This window comes from Epinephelus lanceolatus, chromosome 4, assembly GCF_041903045.1.
Source record: "Epinephelus lanceolatus isolate andai-2023 chromosome 4, ASM4190304v1, whole genome shotgun sequence".
Taxonomy (NCBI): Eukaryota; Metazoa; Chordata; class Actinopteri; order Perciformes; family Serranidae; genus Epinephelus; species Epinephelus lanceolatus.
The window spans coordinates 22876115-22898195 of record NC_135737.1 but is presented as its reverse complement, the minus strand read 5'-3'; the positions used below and the strand labels follow the sequence as shown (position 1 = coordinate 22898195).

General features: G+C 42.8%; 1 protein-coding gene across 1 annotated transcript; it reads right to left on the bottom strand.

Moving 5' to 3' along the window:
- Window positions 1–3676: 3676 nt before the first annotated feature.
- On the bottom strand, window positions 3677–14495 carry LOC117259884 (extracellular calcium-sensing receptor-like). Its single transcript, XM_078167039.1, has 8 exons — window positions 14015–14495; window positions 13155–13449; window positions 12771–13060; window positions 12206–12501; window positions 11565–11770; window positions 11207–11428; window positions 4960–5083; window positions 3677–4862 (listed from the first exon to the last, which is right to left on the bottom strand). Exons 1-8 carry the CDS (start codon window positions 14323–14325, stop codon window positions 3958–3960), a joined length of 2649 nt encoding a protein of 882 aa, XP_078023165.1. The 5' UTR covers window positions 14326–14495; the 3' UTR covers window positions 3677–3957.
- Window positions 14496–22081: the final 7586 nt, after the last annotated feature.

Below are 22081 nucleotides of genomic sequence, written 5' to 3'. Positions count from 1 at the left end.
CTAGGACAGCTAACACAAAGCAAAACACAGCCAGTAGGCCTATGTATCTGAGCATAACCCAGATTCCAAAAGCTGAGCCTGATGCATACTCCAGGATGATTCTCTCATTGTATGACATTAGGTTTTTCATTGGAAAAAGGGGACTAAGAACCAACCATAAAGTAGGGATGTAAATCATCAGTTTCATCATGATACAATATTATATTGATTCTTTGAAAAAAGGTTTGATATTTGCCAATTTTACACAGTCTGCCATTATACAGTTTTGATTTGATGTGTTTCAGAGGCCTGCGATCAATATGAGACAGAACAGCAATATGCTGATGGAAGCTGTTGACCCAAACTCACCAAAAATAGCCATCACCTTATCAGATTGTGAGCAGTTGCTGCCCGTGTGAAACACTGGGTCCAGGCTACTTGAAATCTGGAACTGTTAGGTTTTCCTGTGTCAAATGAGATATTTTATCTCTCCATTGTGCTCTGGGTCTACCCCCTGAGGCCTTCTACCAGTTGGACGTGCCCAGGAAACCTGTTAGAGGAGGCACAAAGGAGGCATCTTGATCAGATGCCGGAACCATCTTAATTGGCCCCTTTCAATACAAAGGAGCAGTGTCTCTACTCTAAGCTTCCACTGGATGTCTGAGCTCCTTACCCTTTCTCTAAGGCTGAGCCCAGACACCCTACGGAGGAAGCTCATCTCGGCTGCTTGTATACACAATGGCTTTGTTTTCGTCACTACCCAAAGCTCATGACCATAGGTGAAGCTCAGAACACAGAAGGACTGGGAAATTGAGAGCTTTGCCTTCAACCAGGGGCGATTCTAGGATCAGAGGTTTAGGGGTGCTGAGCACCCAGAGAGCTGCCCGGCCAGATAAATTTCACTGTTTTGTACATTTTAACTCAATTTCATTCCCACATTTGTGAAGGAAAAAAAAAACACTTTTTGGGACAGTCTGTGACTAAACCATCAAATTTGATGAAGGTTATTTAAATGCTGAGCCACAGCAAAAGAGGACTGGACTGGAATCATAAAAGAAACATATCATAATCCTAATTTCTGGGGGAGGATAACTCAGCAGCTCCTCAACATACACATAAACAGTATGTATGTTTCTGGAGTAAACCAGCCCCCTATAGTGAGTCCCAAAAATACCAAAAATGGACCTTAGACTTATTTTTTGGACTTTTATTTGAAATGCAATGCACAACATGTAACATTAACACATTAACAGTAATTGACTTTTTCAATGTTTGTCTCTGCCTTTTTCCTTCTTGTCTGTATTATATAATAAAAATACATAAATGAAAATACACTTCAAAAAAATAAAAGTGCTTGAAATCTACAAAAAAATAATAATAAATACACACAATAGGAGTTATAATGTTGATGGGCATCCAGTCAGTTAGGTAGTCAGTAGCACCTTGGCTTTAATATTAACACATACACATGACACAACAGCTAGCTTCTCTCATTCCAATTCAAACAGAGGACAGTGGTACTGACCACCTGTAACGTTTCCTAGCTAGAAAAAACGTCAGCTAACTCCTACCTAACAACATAAACAGTGACCTATGGTTAAATGCAGCAAAAATGAGGACTGGGAATAATAATGTGTTGGTATTGAGTGGTAGAAGTTAAGAAATGTGCCACATATCCTGGTTTAAGCCAGGTACTTACAACACTACTGCATATCACCCACTCTGGAAGGCAGCGTATTTTTGTTGTTAAAATATTACGTTTCAACCAAGTACTGTATGGTTTTGACACTTTTCTAGTTTGTTAAAAAAGGACATACAGTAAAAAACAAAATAAAATAAAAAATCTCACAAAATTTAGGGGTGCTGGGATTCAATTTAGGGGTGCTTCAGCACCCCCAAAAATGGGCTGGAAATGCCTGTGCCTTCAACCTTAGCTCCCTCTTGACTACGACAGACAGCGCAATGCCCACATTACTGATAACATTGCACCAAACCGCCTGTCTTTTTAAAAAGACCCCAAGATACTTAATTTCCTTTGCTTGGGCAGTTACCCTCTCTCTCAACTCAGAGATGCTGTTGGGACTAGACCTCGCAACAGGTCACCAATTGCCAGGAACTTCTGGTTCTAAAAATCAAAATGGCTATCAGAAATAATTAGTGAATATTAATAATCATTTTTGATTATGTTAAATATGTGAGTTCATTTACAATGAATCGCCTTGTGTGGCATCATTCCCAAGAAAGGAAAAATCAATCAATCAATCAAACTTTATTTGTATAGCACTTTTCATACATTAAAAATGCAGCACAAAGTGCTTCACAGAATAAAAACATCCAACAAAAATATTACATACCCCCCCCCCCCCCCCCCCCCCCCCCCCACACACACACACACACACACACACACACACACACACACACAGAGTCAATATAGTCAATAACATGGCTGGGCACTGAGGAACCAGGTGAGGAAAGGACCACCTACAGGGAGCTCACAGAGACCACCCCAACCCAGATAGACTAGGGTGGACTCCACACATGGTGCAGAGCCTCCCAGTCCTCCGGACCTGAGGGATCTCCAGGACGACGTCCCTGCGGGCAGACCAGGTACACCTCTCAGTGTGGAGGCCCCCCATGAGGAAACACTGAAGCTAAAAACTAAAAGACTAAAAGGCAATATAATGAGATAAAACAAGTATGAGATAAAATAATAATAAACAAATAAATGAAGATTTAGAAACTTAATAATAATAAAATGCATAAAGATTAAAAATAAATCATTTAAAAGCATTAGAAATTAAAATAATGTATAATATAAGAATTAAAAGAGTAAAAGAATCAGTTAAAAGCTAAATTAAAGAGATGAATCTTGAGCCTCCTCTTAAAAACATCAACAGTCTCTGCAGTCCTGATGCTCTCCGGCAGGCTGTTCCAGGGCCATAGTGAGGGCCATAATGGCTGAATGCAGCCTCCCCGTGGGTTTTTGTTCTCACTTTTGGAACAATTAAAAGGCCGGTGCTGGAGGACCTCAGGATCCGCGAGGGTTGATATGATAAAAGCAGGTCAGATAAATAAGATGGCCCAAGACCGTTAAGACATTTAAAAACTAATAAAAGAACCTTAAAATCGATCCTGAAACACACAGGGAGCCAATGCAGCGATTTTAAAACTGGTGTAATGTGCACCCGCCCTCTGGTCCTCGTCAGCACCCGTGCGTCTGAGTTTTGAAGTAACTGCAGGTTAGAGATACTCTTTTTGGGAAGACCAGAGAGCAGGGCATTACAATAACCTAAACAACAAGAGATAAAAGCATGCATCAGCACCTCCGTGTTAGCCTGAGAGAGAAACGGGCGGAATCTGGCTATATTATTAAGATGATAAAAACCTATCTTTGTTACATTTTTTATGTGTGGAATAAAACTAAGCTCAGAGTCAAAAATTACGCCCAGGTTCTTCACACATTGTGAAGGTTTAAAATCTTGTAGTTTTGGTAAAAGTTTCTCTCTCTTACCTTCAGGACCAATAATTAAAACCTCTGTTGATAGCTTGTGAAAATCATAGCTTGTGAATGAAATCAGTCTCATAAAATACAGTAAATATGCAACAGACAGCAAGTATAATACCAAAAACATTTATTCACAACATTACAAAGTCAAATAAACCTCAAAATAAACATTGCTAATATAAATAACTTTGACAAGTTTGAGTTTGAGTTTGTGTTTGTGTGTGTGTGTGTGTGTGTGTGTGTGTGTGTGTGTATACTGTATGTTGTTCTGTATGTATGCAGATGATGAAAAAAAAATTGTTAAGAAGACAATAACATTAGAAAGGATATTCACAAAATGGTACTATAAATAGGAAATATTTAATGTAATGCATGTGTTAGTATATGAATCAGCTAGGTGAAGACTGTGTTGAATGTGCACATCATAAGCGTTATACTGCTGCAATCCTAAATGTTTCTAACCCTCCAATGTCTTAAGATTGAGTTTTATTCATTAAATGTTTCTTGGTGTTCTTCTCTGGCTTAAACAATATGATGAAACACTTTGGAGCAAATATACACAGTATTAGTCCAAAACTGGAGGCCAGAATAGCAAATATCTCCACAGCCACAGTAAATTTCCCAGGAGAGCTGACATATGCTGGGATAAAGGTGATCCAGACTGCACAGAATATCAACATGCTGAAGGTGATAAGTTTGGCTTCATTAAAATTATCAGGTAGTTTCCGGGCTAGGACAGCTAACACAAAGCAAAAGACAGCCAGTAGGCCTATGTATCCAAGCACAGCCCAGAACCCTATAGCTGAGCCTAATGCGCACTCCAAAATTATTCTTTCTTTGTATGTGGTGAGGTTTTTCATTGGAAAAGGGGGACTAAGAACCAACCATATAGTACATATTAAAACTTGAATGAATGTGAAGAATACCACAGTCATTCTTTGCTGTGGAGGACCAAACCATTTCATCACATTACTGCCTGGGAGTGTAGCTTTGAAGGCCATTAACACTACAATTGTTTTTCCAAGAACACAAGACATACAGAGGACAAAGGTGATCCCAAATGCTGTGTGGCGAAGCATGCAGGACCACTCAGAGGGTGGTCTAATGAAAGTTAATGGACATAAGAAACATAGAGTCAGGGAAAAGAGCAGCAGGAAGCTCAGCTCAGAGTTGTTGGCCCTGACAATTGGGGATGTCCTGTGATGATAGAATACAGTTGTTGTTATAATGGTAAGACAGGCGCCACCAACTGAGAATGCAGCCAGGATGATTCCTAGGACCTCGTTGAAGGAAAGAAACTCTACAGGCTTGGGGAGACAAGTGTCTCTCACTGCATTAGGCCAGAACTCCATGGGACAAGGGAAACAATCAGGGGAATCTGAAAACGAATAAATCAAAATGAGATTTTAAGCAGCGTCATACAATGTATTTGATGTTGTACAGTAGATATGCATCAAAAAAAAAAAAAAAAATACCTGTAACATTGCTTATCTCTCCTTCAGGACAGGGTTTACAATCATAACAGCAGATGGGTTTTCCTTTCTGCAGCACTTTACGAGTTCCTGGAGGACAGCTGTCAGTGCACATTGACACAGGCACCTGACACATAGATAAAAATAGACCCACAAATAATCAGGTGTGCTACAAAGCTCAGTGGATAAAAGGATAGGTTAAACATTTTTACGTCTGTTAAATGAAGCTCAGCGTAAGTCCAAGGAAGACCTTTCTTTGGTCATTCATTCACAATTCTCCCTCTCTCACTCCCACTGCTTCCTCCAATCAGCTGCCACCAGGCGTGCACTCTTCTTGCTGTCCTATCGTAATTAGCCACGGCCTCCATCAGCCAATCAGGTTGTCACTACGAGATTTTAAATCTGTTCTCTCCTCTGCCGCTTTCAGCTGTCATTCTAGGCAGAATCACCGTCGCCGACCATTGCTCACCTTACCTTTTTTCCCTGCAGTCTATTGCTGATTTTACAGCCTTGTGCGATTCCTCAGCAGCAGTAGAATCATCTCTCATTCATCAAGTGCTCCAGCTCAGGCAATTTCACCTTTTTTAAGTCATATTGTCAATGCACGTCTTCTGCCTCCGTTTCCTTCTTCAGTCTCGAGCTCAGTGTCGTGTACGGATTCAAGATGTGGGCCCAAACTACACGTTACATGATCTGTTTCTCCGGGACACGTTGCATACGTACACCCGGATTGCCACGCGCTGTCCCCCGTTACTCCGGCCAAGCTTCCACGCACACCTACCTTCAGTCCCTGGACATGCTTCACCTCCGCCTCGTCATCGTCATCATCACCGCAGGCCACCACATGCAGCGGCCACCACTCTCAGCCGACCGGTCCACTCAGGTGGCGTCCACCCCGAACCAGCGCTTCATTCTGTCTCCAGCCCAGCCCCGGAGCTCCCAAATCCCTCACGGTAAGAGAGCCAGCAGTTTAAGCCATCCAATCATCAGCTTCCCTCACTGTTAAGTTAAGTGTGTCTCATATGATCAGCCTACTACTCCATTCAGTGCTGCAGACAATATTATCACTGCATCATTAATATGAAGTGATTTATTTAATTCTCCCTTCACCCCCGTTTAAATGGGAAAACAATTAGCCTAATACTGCAATAGCCACGGACCTCAATTTTTGGCTCACTGGGTTTCATCAAAGTGAGCATATTAAGCAGGCACACTATGGCCTCCGTTCTCTATGGTATTCGCTTTAAGCTAAGCGATTTTTCCTCTTCATTTTCATTCATAAAATAAACTCACATGCACATCATGCCGCTATCTTACCACACTTCCTGTATCATTTCAATCATTAGCTCTTCAGCGATTTTCCAATGGGGTTGTGCGGGTTTTTCAGGTGACCGAGAATATACTTATAGCACAATCAATTAAAAACGCCTCATTGCAGCACTCATATTTATTCGCATTCCCTTTCTTTCAGGAAACACAGCGTAGTTCGCATGCGTGTCTACAGTATGCACATGCTCTCACAACAGCTGTTTCATCAGGTGGCAATAAAATAAATAAATAAAAAATTTAAAATACTCAAAGGATAAGCATGGCGGTCTCTATTGCAGTACCATTACCTCCATCTGCCTGATTCTTGTCATTTATCATAGATAGAACTCGGCCACCCGGATCATCACCTGTATCTAATTATCTGACCTCATCACCCCTGTTCTCATCCAACTTCATTGCCTTCCTGTACAATAAAAAAAAAAAATTTAAAAAAAAATTGGCATATTCACTCTATCTGGACACTGTGCGCTAGCCTATATTTGTTCCTATGTTGTTGTTTTGTTTTAATTATGTCTTACTGATCTTTTTTCCATGCTCTGTAAGGGACCTTGGGCGTCTTGAAAGGTGCCTCAAAATACAATGTATTATTATTATTATTATTATTATCATTATTATATGGACAGTAATACAGAAGCAGCCATTGGCACGTCTCCCTCCACCATGGTTGATTAACATGCACATTAAGAAAGGCTCAATCATCTGGTTCGCTCTATTCTATTCTATTAAGAGGTCCTCACAAGCAGCTCCTTCCTGGCGGCGCTCCAGGCTTTTTCTCAACCCTTGTGCTATTTTTTAATTGTCATGTTTCCAGTCTGTCTGCAGTTCAGTGGTATGCACACTGATCAGTTCTGGTAATCACAGTTCCCAGTCGTAAATGGTCTAACTTAATTTGAGCTGCCCTTCACAATTATATCCATCTCAGATTCACCATTCACAATTTCATCCATGAATCGGGCCTGGAAACATGCCTCAATCCCGTCATGCAGAGCAGTATGCAGGGCAGCCTCTAATCAGCCCAATCTTTCCCTGTTTTCACGCACTTTAAGGACATGTATAGTAGTTGTCAACTCATTTGAGCACAGCAAGTAGTTGCATGATCGCCCCCTCATGCACATGGCATCTTCGTGCCATGTCGCTCTGTTCATATTTAGCAGTGATCCAGAGCATCATTCGTCGACTGCCTGTAGGGGAAATGTAGCCGGCCAGCATACACTCGAAGATGCCCATGCAATCTCTAATCCTCTTAGTGACACTTGTCCAGTTCAGCAGTAGGGCTTTTATCATAGGACCCACTATATCTATTTGGGCAATAATCTTGATCCACTTATTGTTGAGATAGATGCATCTAGCTTTGCACTTCCCAATCAGTGTTGGTAATATCTATTAAGGCTGAGCAATACAGGGAGAAAGAAAATATATAAATGAATAAATAAATAAATCCATCTCTTTAATAAAAAATAAATAAATAATAACAATAAAATAAAATTAAATAAATAAATAAAAAAGTGATCAATATAACATACAAAGACAGGGATCAAGGACCAGGGCAGAATTTTTTTTATTTTTTTTTTTAGTGGGTAGCAAGTACCTACTGGTTTTTGGGGGGAGCTAGGTATGGCTCCATTCTAGCACCAATTCATAAATCAAATTTCTGCTCCCCAAATTCTCACTAACTCATGCAAATAGCTGGTAGTGGTCTTTCGTAGTTTCCTCATCTGCTACCTTCAATCAAATCCCAGTTATGGTTTGTCCTATTGCCCACCTTTATATTCGATGGAGCGACAGTCATGCATCAGCCATTTGCCATTTTTGTTTGGTTATCTCATTGCTATTGCATCATTGCTGACCTGAAATTTGCTTGTTGTGCAGTCCTATGTTCCTTGCACTCTTTCATGTTTCCAATTCCGTCTGCCTCAGTTTGGTTAGGATGGCTGTCATTTATCCCATGTTCCCTCAATACCCATGCTCTACGCGTTCTCATGCCGTTTGCACAGTCATCCGTGGCCCTCCAACTACATGCTGCATGCACGAACACCTGCTCATCCGCTACTGCTCACCTATCATTTTATAATCCTCAATCATGCATCACCCATGAATATTCCATTTTGGTTATATAATCACAATTTCTATCTGCCAATTCTCTATCTGCTGGTCCTGGGACATATTCTGCTGTATTCATTTATTCAAGTTGGCCGTAATTTAATGCAATTTTATTGGTTTATTTCCTTTACCTCGTTCGCCTGATCTCTCGCTCATTTACATGGTCTTCGGGACCTCACGCAAATGCACAATCACGGTTTGTGGGACCTCATGCTGCATGCACTAACAACCTCGGTCTTCGGACCTCATGCAAATGCTCTATCATGTTCTGTGGGACCTCATGCTGTATGCACTAACAACCTCGGTCTTCTGACCTCAGGCAAATGCTCTATCATGTTCTGTGGGACCTCATGCTGCATGCTCTTACACCCCAGGTCTTCGGAACCTCATGCCAATGCCCCACCATGGGCTGTGGGACCTCATGCTTTATGCTCTGCCTCCCTCGGTCTTCAGGACCTCATGCAAATGCCCCATCATGGCCCATAAGAACTTATGCTGTACGCCCTAACACCCTCGGTCTTCGGACCTCATGCAAATGCCCCATCATGATCTGTGGACCCCATGCTGTATGCTCCAACACCCTTGGTCTTCGGGACCTTATGCAAATGCCCCCGTGGTCTGTGGACCTCATGCACCACACCAAGGTCATTGGACTGCCTCAGAATGTTTCCCCTGCAACACTTAATTTTCTTTGGTCAGAGGGACCCACTTAATTTCTGTTTTGTAATATCGGACGTAATTTATGTTTGGTCATCGGACCTTATTTTAATTTATCCATTTTATTTAAGTTGGTCTTCTGACCTTAGTTTCTGTTTGGTCATGTGACCTTTTATTTTGTTCAGCCTTCCGACCTTTTATTTTGTTCTACTGATGGTCTTTAGGACTCCAGCTTGTGCACCCAGGTCTACGGGACCTCATGCTTATACACGGTAATTTATTTTCGGCCGACGGGCCATAATTTCTGTTTGTCAAGATGACTTTAATTTCTTTTTGGTCGCTGGACCTTATTTGACTTTCACCATTTTATTTGAGTTGGTCTTATGATCTTAATTTTCGTTCGGTCTTGTGACCTTTTATTTACGTTTGGTCTTTATTGATCTTTTATTATTTTCTGCATACATAGGCCCAGGTCACTATGACCTTGCACCAGTCACGTTAATTTCAGTTTGGTCATCAGACCTTTAATTTCTGTTGCTATCATGCTGAAAATTGCTGACTTTAATTTATGTTTGGTTGCCCCACCTTTGCCTTTAGTTTGCATTATCCTAAGTTTGGTCTTCTGACCTTAATTTACATTTGGTCTATGATCTTTCATTTCTGTTGGTCCTCGCTGACCTTTTATTTCGTTCAACATATAGACACCATGGCCTCCAGAATCATGCCATCCCAGCCTTCCCTCTGCTATATGACCTCATACCCTGGCACTGCCATTTCACCCTAGCTTCATCTCGGTGGTTAGATCTATCCAAGCCTCCCTCTGCCACTTCCCTTCCATGCTCATCTCACATCCCCTGTTTTCTAGATAGCAGCTCCCCATTTGTTGTCCCAGTCTCATCCTGACCATATGTTCTCATCAAGGTTAAATTACCCCATTCAGGAGTCATGCAGGTTTTCAAATCTGTCCTTTCACATTCACTGCCTCCTCGTTTCAGTTCGTTCATGCTTCTTCTGCAATGCATTCCCTACTAATCTTATCTGCTTGTTTTGTTAGAAGCTTGTTGCCTCCCGGTAAGGTAAGGATTGTCTCACGTCATACGGTTTGTCGTCCTTCTCACTCCTCACACTGTTTTGGGAGGTTCCCTAATTGGCTACGGATCCATCACCCTCCTTATAATTCACCATCTCAAAGGGGACTAATCGCCAAAGACTTTTCACATTTTCACATTCCATTCTCATGTGCATTTGTAATTAAATATTTTCTTTCCTAACCAAAAACATGTCTCTCCTGATTGAAATGAAGCTCAGCGTAAGTTCAATCAGGAAGAACTTTCCGTGCTCATTCATTCACAATTCTCCCTCTCTCACTCCCACTGCTTCCTCCAATCAGCTGCCACCAGGCGTGCACTCTTCTTGCTGTCCTATCATAATTAGCCACGGCCTCTATCAGCCAATCAGGTTGTCACTACGAGATTTTAAATGTGTTCTCTCCTCTGCCGCTTTCAGCTGTCATTCTACACAGAATCGCCGCCCCTCCTCCACCCCGTTCACCTCCAGCCGTCACATCCAAGGTCAAAGATAAACCCAAAGACTCATTCCTCTTCTCATCCGGATCATCAGCACCCATCCATCTGATTCTCATCTCTTCTCCACTTCCTCTACCACCACCAGCGTCTAGACCCCGGGGGGGGGGGGGGGGGGGGGTTCCCTAATTGGCTTCGGATCCATCACCCTCCTTATAGCTCACCATCTCGAAGGGGTCTGATCGCCAAAGACTTTTCACATTTTAACATTCCATTCTCATGTGCACTTGTAATTAAATGTTTTCTTTCCTAACCAAAAACATGTCTCTCCTGATTGAAATAAAGTACTCACATGCCAATATGTGTACTGAAAATGTATTTGATCACTGTGACCATTTCTCCTGTTCATATTGGCTGTGGTTATTTTTCAAGGTTAGTCTTTAAAGTACTAATCGCCTTATTGTGAACACTTATTTGGAAAACAAAGAGAGGGAATTTCATGATAGAAACACTATGACTTTGGTAGGGATCTCTTCACAGCCAGAATGGACAGGAGGAACAGGAAACAAAGAAATTTACCCTTTAAGATCACCAAATGTGAATATGTCGATATGTTAATTCATAACATTTGGGCTCCTTACTTGTGTGCCACCTTCCACCCAGGTGAGCTTCCTGTTGATACTGAACTCCTGGCCCGCTGGCAGTGATGCATCATAGTGTCCTACTGTCACCAACTCAATGCTGCCACTCTCACTTTTTTGCCAGTTAACCAGCTCGTATTTGGCCACAGGATCCCCGTTGGCATCAAATGATACATCATAACCATTTTGGGAAAAATTGACTTTCTTCAGCTGTGTGAGAACCTGTGAGGGTGAAGTACAGAAAAAAGAAATTGAATACTATTAAGTCAAATTAATATTTTATTTGATAAAAGGTACATTATAGCTGAACAATAACATTTGGGTATTAACTTAGGCTATTTGTTTTGTTTTGACTGACCTCTTTGGGCTCTGTCTTCATGAATTTGTCACACTGAGTTGTAGAATTAGTTTCCTGACACACTGCATTATGAATGGCATGAGCTATTGCATAAACAGCCTTGTACACCATGTTAGTGATTCGGAGCTGAGATGTGTCAGTGTACAGGCTTTGGATTGTCTGTATGTCTTCATTTCCATTACATACACTTTTATCTGTGGCTGCACCTGAAAGAACACAAAAAGATTTACTTTAAAAATCTTTGAAAATTACATTATCATTCCTTCTTATGTTTTTTTTGTTTTTTTGACCTGACAAACTTGGGTTATATCTAATTTTATGTGTCAATATTGCATAAAACATGCTTACTTTACAGTACATGTCCATGAATTATTTTGCACACATCTCCATTTCTAATTTTTCTTTTCTTTTTTTCTTTTTAATCATTGGAACTTGAGTTTTGTCAGCCCTTATGGGGTTTTTTACCTTCATGTATTCCATCTTGAGCTTACAACCATAAGCCATTAGACAATAAGCAACATTTATAAATGTTCACCTGTTTTAATGCATTTAAAATGAATCATTCTTAGTAAAGTAAAGTACAAGTTTGTATCTTTACTGAGCATCGTGGCATAGAAACTGTCTCTTTAGAATTTCCTCACTTTTTCTCAGCCTGCAGTTGAATGCATCCTCCCAGATCTCAGTAAGCACTGGAGAAGCAGCCACTTTAGAGGGAGAGAGATCCAGCAAGAAGTCTCTCAGACCTGGGATAACAGATTTCTCAATGGCAAATCCAATGGCTCCAGCACAGAAGCTGACCCTCCGCATGTCAGGGTCGGTTACCCAGGCCTCACTGCCTATCCACTGGCGAGGTGGAGAAGGCTTGAGTGACAGCTCCTCCAGCAGAATCTTCAGGTCTCCAGGGGCTGTAAATGCCACAACAACCATAGCTGTTGAACTGAAGAGACATAATAATGCATTATCAGATTTTTTTTCAACATGAATACAGACATGAGAGTTGCTTTAATATTTGGTCCCACTGACTGTATGTTTGTAACAATATCAGTAATACGTATGACAGAAATAACCTGGAAAATGATAAATGGTCAATTTGAACCTAATAAAACAATCCTCCATCATATACTGAAAAGAACACTTTATGTGGTGTTGTGTGTAGTAGGCCAGTGTCACCACCAGGAACAAAAGCAAAATCAGTGATATAGAAACCTGCGGATAACATCAGCCACTCTCTGGATCCTGCTGCGTGGGTGGGTCCAGTAGAAAGATTCTGAGTATTCCACACAGATTCCCTCTTTGTGTACTGCGTCCAGGAAAGATGCCATGCCATTATTGCCATAGTCTGAATCTGACCTGACAGCACCTATCCAAGTCCAGCCAAAGTGTTTTACCAACTTGGCCAGAGCGTCAGCCTGAAACTGATCACTAGGGATTGTCCTGAAGAAAGTTGGGTACTGCTGCTTATCTGACAGACATGCACAAGTGGCAAAGTGGCTCACCTAAATGAAAACAACAGTGTAATTATTTAACAGGACATAAAAAAATCAGTACTGTGTATTTAACACACAATTTTCCAGAAATCAAAACATTTACTTGAGGAATGTTAAAGGACCCAATGATGCGTGACATGCTGATGGATGGTGTGGACCCAGACTCACCAACGACACCCATCACCATACCAGAGTGTGAGCAATTGTCACGGGGGTAAAACACTGTGTCCAGGCTGCTTGAAAGTTGGAATGCCACATGCACAGCCACAGGTACTGAGGCACATGAGTCATAGATCTGATACCCAAGCTTGATGCCAGGAAGCAGCTCTGTGCTGTTGTTAATCTCCTCGATGGCAAATACCATTGCACGTGCAAAGCGCAGTTCACGGGAGAAAATGCTGCAAACACTCTTGTCATTGTTCAAACTTCAAAAAGGACACTTCACAATTAAGACAGAAATACATAATATAGGAGAACTGCAATGCATAGTTATGAGCAGTAACTTATTGCTGCATGTGCCTCTTTAAAACAAATACAGACCTACATTAAAGAGTTGCCTGAACAACAAAGATTAAAACACAAGGATAGATATCAGTCAAAACTCCACATGAACTGTAAAGTATGGATGAACAATAGTCTATAGTCTTATGTATTCATTCATTCATTCATTCATATTAATTATTACCTTGTTAATATTTCTATCAGTTGTTAAACACACCAAAACATTCAGAGAATAAACACAAAAAAAGTTTTTTGTTCATATAATCTCCTAATCTTTACTATTTTTGTGAATATAATACTTGAAGTTCATACAGAAAATATAGAATTGTGAAAGCATATAAATTCTTTGCTTTAACATTTTCAGTACAAAAACTTTGTGGCACAATTGTCAGGTCATCATGCAAAACATTTCATCTCCACAGTCTAACATACTCTTGTCCTCCACTTCTCACTGTTACTCACCTCCCTGTGCATCTTAGTGGCTCAGGCATGGTGGTGTAGTTGTGCTTCACTGAATGCATGTAGGCATGCATGGAGAAAACACCCCCAATAACGTAGTCACCATCCATTGAGAAGGCAGGTAGACGAGTGGTACCCTGAAGCTTACACTTCACAGATGAAGCCTCAGTGTTGAACGCAGCACCAGTCCTAACCTCTTTAAACCCAACCTTTTGTTTCATATGATACCCAGAACCATTCAAAGCAAGAGCTGAGTTCAGCTCACACAGACCAAGAGACAGCATCAGGCCAATAAAGAGAGTGGGGATCTCCATCCCTCAACAGTCTGCATGTGATCGTACTGTGTGTGTTGACATTAGCTTATATAGATTTTCAGACAAATAATTCCCTCATCCTACTTTACGTCATCTTACAATACAGCAGAGAGAGGATTCTCTTACCAGAGGTGGGGGACTCATGTCACAGGACTTGACTCGAGTCAAGTCCCACGCTACCACAGCTCTGTCCCCCTGCCCAGAGCTCTCCTTGGAGGAGTGGCAGTATGTAGCGACATCATGGACCTCACCATGTGCTTTTATTCAGTTCTGTCTGCGTGATACATGTGTGTTCAGTATTGAACATGCTTTACAACCAACGGCACACTGTCAGCGCTGGGCTGTTATGCACACACAGTCACTACTGTGAGAGCCGATATGTGTGGCAGGCTCTCATTTGTATGAGGTTTTGATACTGCCACAGTGTGTAACAACTGTTGCTGCCTGCTGACCTAACATAAGTTCACTGTGAGTGTGTGTGCGTTTGTTGCGCGCATCTGTGTGTCACGCCAGTTTCTCCAGTGACTTTTTTCAGCCTTGCATTTGTGGATTTTAACAGTGTATTATTATATTGCCTGCTCTCTCACAGCAGCAGGTACGTTATGTGAGTGGAGTCTTTCACCCTCAGAGGGTTCGGAGCAGAAGAGGCAATATTTACATCCTATACTCTCATAAAAGTAACTAATACCACCCTGTAAAAATACTCTGTTACAAGTAAAAATCCGGCATTTAACATGTTACTTAAGTAAGTATTATCAGGAAAATGTACTTAGAGTATCACAAGTAAAAGTACTGTAAAAATGTCCCCTGTGACTGTTGTAGTATACTACTATATATGATCTTATTACATGATTCTGACTCATGCAATAATTTGAAGCAGCATTTGACCGTTGTAGCTAGCTGAGGTGAAACTGATTTTGAACTATTGAATATGATTATTTTTATTATGGCTGTTGATTATTTACCATTAATCTATTGGTTTGTAAAAATTATACTTCTACTTCTAATAAAAAAGGAAAAACAGCAAAAAGAAAAAAAAATCCTCACATTTGTGAAGCTGGAACAATGTTTTTTTTTTTTGGCAAATTAATTTTGGCAAATTAATTTTTTGTCAAGTCAATAACTGACTTATAGTTCCAGCTGTATTTGTACATTTTCATATGTTTGGAGTGCAAAATCTTAATTTTAAAAGTAACTAGTAACTAAATCTGTCAGATAAATGTGGTGGAGTAGGAGTAGAAGGTGGCATGAGAAGAACAGACTCAGATTTGTACTTAGAGTACCCGAGTAAATGTATTTAGTTACATTAGACCACTGGGTGCAGTTTATCTCATATTATCATGATGGATTTGTGAGTATGACTTGACTGTGACTTGCTTGACCCCACCAATGACTTGACTCGACTTGTTCGACTTATGGCAAAGGCTCAACTTGACTTTCAAGCTTGATTTTCACCACGGTGACTTGGGGCTTGCTTATGACTTGCACATGTGTGACTTACTCCTACCTCTGGATCTTACCCGATGGTCATTAATTTGCTCTTGTCCAAGTCTCTTCTATGAGCTGTATGTACAAAATACAGTAATCTGTACTCAGTCTCCATGTCTCTTTACTCCTCTTGCAAAGTAATTGTGAACACAAGATGTCTTCCTAAGATTGTTCTACACTTTTTTAATGTGGTCTTAAATAAGGCAGATACAAAAATATTATAGATTAATCAATAATGGTATTAATTATTATATTATATTATAATTAGAATTATTTTCAGAAAGAACTCAGCACTACACGTGTATGTTAGGATTTTTGTCTTTATTATTTTAATTTAATTCAATCTAATTTATCAGCACATAAAAAATATTTGTAAAATAACATGCTAACTCACCACAAAAGAAACCAAAATGCTGAATTTAACCTTTTTGTTTCCAGACCTTGGGTGTCTTAGGATTGAATTTTAATTGATAAATGTTTGTTTGTGTTCTCTGGCTTAAACAATATGATGAAACACATTGGAGCAAATATTCTGTTCGGTTACATTGTAACCTTGGTTCTCTGATTTAGGAGATTATCTCCCCAGTAGTTATATCATAACTATGGGAATTATCCCCACCTGGGGTAATCAACATGGAAAATTAATAATCTTTAAGACACACCACTTTACGTGGCCCGCATGCATGCACATGCACCAATTGACTGACATTAATTGGAACGGATACCGAGCGGCCCTGAGGCTCACTCAGAGAAGCAAGGGGGAACAAGGGGCCCCAGGAGACAGGGCAGATGCAGGTCCACAGGCCCACCCCCAGCATTCGAATGAGATGCTGCATTGTCTCCACAACCCACTGAGACTCTTCAACACCAGGTGGCTTGGCACTGGGCCTTAAAGCAAACAAAGAATTGGTCTGTCTTTCTAAACACTGCATTGCACCCCACATATACCTTCAGGGCTCTAACAGGACAGAAATTTGAGTCTTCTTGACCCCCACCACCCTCCTTGGGGGGGGCTGTAGGGCTGCAACTCCACTAACTGATTCAAATGAAAGTCTGTGATTACTTTTCGCAGGAAAGCGGGGTTTGGACGCAACATGACACCAGCGTCATCTAGCAGGAACTGACAACAGCTCTCATCCACTGATCGAGCGTGCATTTCCCCCACAACTTTGGCTGATGTCACTGCCAAGAGAAAAGCCACTTTAAGTGACAGCCACTCAATGCTCACTGACTCCAGAGGCTCAACGACACGAGCTGCCCCTGGACCCGGCTGGGTTTGAGTCAGCAACTACCTCCTAGAGGGACGCAGCACGCTGGCAAGGCCAAAACACTAAAGTCATCTCTCTTTTTCCTTTCTGCTCTCATGTCGACTCTGACAGGTGGAAATCAATGAATCATCTGCAAGACAATTATCTCCTGTACAAGCAGCCTTGATAGCTGCCACCATACCTCTCAGGGTCGAAGGTGATTTTCCTGCCTGGAGCAGCCCTGCAGGTACCGGAACACCTCTGGGGCTGCACGTCACTGCATTGATCCGATTAGTTGTGCACCATGATATAAAGAGCTCCCAGCGATAAGAGTATGCAGCTCTCATAGACGGCGCCCTCTCAGGGGCCAGGCCCAAAGCCTGATGGCCTGCGGAAAAGATGGAGCAGGGCCCCCTGTGCCTGACTAAGAAGGTCCTACCGGACCAGGAGCTCCCATGGCCTCCCGGCCAGGAGAGACCATGTAATGTGGGGCCAGGTTGGGGCCACCAGGATCAGCTGCACTTCCACATCAATGCCCAGAGGGCGAGAGTCCCACCCCATGGAAAAGAATAGTGGGCAATGGGCATTGTCCCTAGTTGTGAACAGGTCAGCCACTGCTCTGCTGGAGCGGCGCCAGATCTCTCCGACCACCTCCTGGTGCAGCCCCCAGTCCCCTGGACTTGGGCCTCCCCTGGAACCCCCTGGTTCACCAATCCAAGCATGGCTCTGAGGGACATGAACCGTGTCCATGCTGAGGTCCACAGCCGGTGTGCTTTTCTGCAAAGGTTTGGGGAGCCCAAGCCCCCTTGCCTGTTGACATATGCTGCTGACACTTTGCTATCGATTCTTACTAGCAGGTGATGACCTCGCAGACTCAGGAAAAAATGCTGGAGGGCCAGGTGAATGTCTCTCAGTTCAAGAGCATTGATATGCTGGACCTTCCAGCGAGCACACCAGACCCCACTGGTGCCCCTGCCCTTGTGGAGTGTGCACCCATACAGATCACCTGGCAACTCAATACTGGACAAAGCATTCTCAAATGTTGGCTGTGTCCTGCCACCACCTGAGGTCTGTACAAAGCTGCATGGTGACATGCACCGCTGCCTGCAGTTGTCTTTGCAGACAGAGCCCTAGGATGAAGAGATGCTTCTGGACTGGATGCATGTGTAAAGAGCCAATGGCACCACCTGCACTGAAGCTGCCATAAGACACAAGAGGCAGCCACACAGCACCAGCTGAAAAGCTGAAAAATGAGAGAGGCAGGTCCTGATTGAAAATTGCCTCTCCTGTGACAGCGTCACCAACCCAGGTCTGGCATCCAGCCACATGCCTAGAAACTGAGTGGCATGTGCAGGCTGGAGACTGCACTTTTCTCGCTGATGCACAGCTCAAGACCCTGAATGTGATCCAACAGCACAGACACTGCTCCTCTGTCAGTGCACATATTAGCCAGTATTAGCCAGTTCAGACCCTAGCACCACAGAGGCCCCAAGACTGCGTCCATGAAGGTGCGGGGTGCCAGTGAGATGCCGAAACGGAAGACACAGAGCTCGAATTTTTTTACGATACCCCTGGGTCATTGTTGAAACAACCCAGGGGTCTGCCCCCAGAGCTTCCCCTGTCGCCTGAAGGCAAGGGAAGGCTGGGGGTGATGTCGTGTCACAACTGAGGCGTGGGCTTGGGTGGCCCCTGGCCACTGCCACATCCTCTCCCCCATTTAGACTTGCCACACTGTGCTGCATCCATCCAGCCATGCAGATCTTCCTGATCCCAAGCAGACTTAGGTTGCTTGGGCTGCTGTGGCTGAGGCCGCTGCCAGCCCTGACCTTGCTTCAAGGCACCCAACACTTCCTTAGCACAGTGATGGGCTTCCTGGCCCTGTTGAATCATCATGGAAGTGTCAGGCCCAAATAAGGCAGATGGCTCAACAGGCAGTTTAAGTAGACACGCCCCATCCTGCAGCATAGACCATGACAGATGTCTCCTGGTCACCCAAAAACCTGCCACAGCACTGCCAGCCATTTCACCCTGCTCCCTCATGAGCTTAGGAAGAAGTGAGGAGATGCGTTGTGGTTCAGCTATTAGATCTGTACAACAATCCTCCTCAGTATGGCACCTGTGTTTGCCAGCTGTGTCTGGACTGCCATGGTTCCCATGGTTTTCTCAACAAGCCATCCATTACTTTGCAGTTTCTACTTGGGCAATTCGCCTTGCCCAAGAGGGACTTTTACTGAGCCACCAAGGCAGCCAAGCCTGATCCATGGGGGGGCAATGGCCCACATCCTATCATCCCCTGATTGTCAACCGTGGCCATCTGACAACAGAGCCATGACCAGTGTGCCACTGCTGCCAGTGTTGTAAACCGACTCCTGACTACCTCCTCAAAATCAGAAAGGAGAGGCACAAGGAACCCTGTGGGTCGCCCCCGTTTCATCATTGAAACGAGAAGGGGCAGGACCCTTACCAGCTGGCAGGTCGAGTCCCAGAGCCCCCGGCCAATAATTTACAGAAGGAAAGGCGACTGCTTGTCATGCATCTTTACAGGCATCTGCTGCCCCTCTGAGGAAAACTCATCATCCTCTTGGGGCCCAACATTAAGGCCCTGTTTAGACGACAACAGATTCTCTAAAGATGGAAAAGTCTGTCCTGTGCATTTTAAAAAACTTCTGCGTTTATATGACGACTTTATTGAAACGATCCCCGTTCACATGGAGCCGCAAAATCTACTGGAAAGGCAACGTACAGATAACTTTGTCTGGATGGATGACGAGGTGGAGTTGCTACAGTAACAGATCTACACTTCACATCAAATCAACAGGGTGAGCAGCACAAACAGAGCTCAGCATTGTTGTTGTGACAGTCGACTTTTTCGCGCATGCCTAGTGACTGGAGCCGTAATGCACATGTGTGAAAAGTCTCCGTTTTCAGAGGAACTGCACATTGCAAGTTTACATGACAATGGAAACGCTGCGGTTTCCAAAAAATTGCACTCTGGAACCCGTTTTCAAAACGTTGCATTTTCAGGCACCCAAAACGCTGCTGAAGTTTACCGTTTTCAGTTGAAATCTTTGTCGCATAAACAGGACCTAAGAATGTCTACCTCCACCTCTGACCCAGGGGGGGACTGGCTCCTATCCAACTCAGCAGAGGGCCGAGGAGCAAGAAAGTTCCCATTTGACACAATCTGCTCACCCCCTACTGATACTGTAATAGTGGAGAAGAAGAGTCACCAACCTAGGGCGCTTAGCTGGCTACAGGCCCTGACAAGGGGCTGTCAAATGAATGGCAATAGGCTTCCCTCTGCCTTGCAGACATGCAGAGGCAGTTCAAGCATGAAGCTCAATTATCAAGAACGGCCAACGGCTGTTGTTTGTCTGTTCAATGGCGAAAACCATTGCACGTGTTAAGTGCAGCTCATGGAGGACCATGCTGCACAGACATGTATGACAATGATCAAACTAACATAAGGACAAGTGTAACACCCTCTTCAACGATTAGAGTGAATTAATCAGGAATCAGGATTTAACAAATTAAGCCAGTTTCTCAAGTCTGGAGACTAGGTTCGGCTACTGGAGCAGGAGGGATAATTAATGAGACCACACAGTAATTTAGTTTCGGTACCTGTATTAAACAGAACCACACACTCAATTTTCCACAAGAAATAAAAACAAAAGACACAAAAACAAATAATGGGCCCAGATCACTAAAAAGAAAATCAAAATACACCTCCGGGGGATTTTAGTCAGTCTTTGTGGTGCTTATCCACACCACGAAATTTGGGGTTCTGATGTTCTCCCTTCAGTGTATGCAGAAGAACGGTGCAGTGCAAGTCTAGCCTACCACTCGGCAGAATCAGCAAAGTTCAAGCAGTCCAAAGGAAATCAAACTCTCTCCAAATCAGCGGACATCCGTGAATCTTGGTACAGTTGGCTCGCCACCCTTGGACTGGATCAGCTCGCGGAATCAAACATCCAAAAAAAAACCTGACCTGTCTAACAGTCAGAGCAATATTCAAAATCTCATATCTAACTTTCATCTTTCCTTCACAGTAGTACATGTTTCACCATTTGGTTTAACAGTGTAAACAAACATTCATAAAACAACCCAAAATATTACAAAAAGGCTGAATCTTACCAAAGGAAAATGTAAACAGGACTCTCCTGAAGCCTCAAAATGGTGACGGTACGCCACCGCGGCGTCACCGAAACACTACAAAACAAAACACCCTTTTCTCAGTGCACTGTGCTGTGCATTTTAGTTACATTCGGTGCACAAATGCACACCCACACACTCTATAGTGAACATATAACCTGTGTCACTTAAACAGTATCAACTACATTTTGTAAAGTTACATAAAAACTAGCCGTAAGCATATAATTTCTACGAGCACTGCTCACAACGCAGCGGCCGCCATTAACGTTTCATTGTCATGCATTTCTCATTTCAGAAACAGTTCAACTCACCCAGCAGAGTCCAAATAAACACAAAACAATCTTGGCAAAACAGCGTTCGTCTCACTGGTGGATATCCAGGTCTTTTGCTGACAATCTTCTAACAAAGAAAAACATTTACAGCCCCTGGTTGGAAAACGACATCTCAGGTCTGTTTCTTTCTCAACCTGATCGCACAGAAATACGTGAAATGACCACGACCTCTAAACACCGCATTCCGTGGTGGCAGCACGTAATGGGTTGAAATTACGTGCTGCCACCACGACAACAATGCCAATGTAAAGTCAATTAGGGTCCTCTCCCGTGGTGGACACACGGATTCAATCACGTCACGTCAACCTCGTTTTCCTCAATGATATCTTTAACATTCCTGTACACACACAAAAACGCGGAAGTGTTCTTGATATTAAAATGGCAAATACATTCCCCTGTTATAATTTCCCACCAATAATAATAATAATGATAATAACGTGATAGTTCGGCTGTTCTAGATATTTGTTACAGCCTATTCAAATATTCAATCACAAAAACGCCGTTTCTAGAGAACTTGCTAAAATATCTGAAATGAAC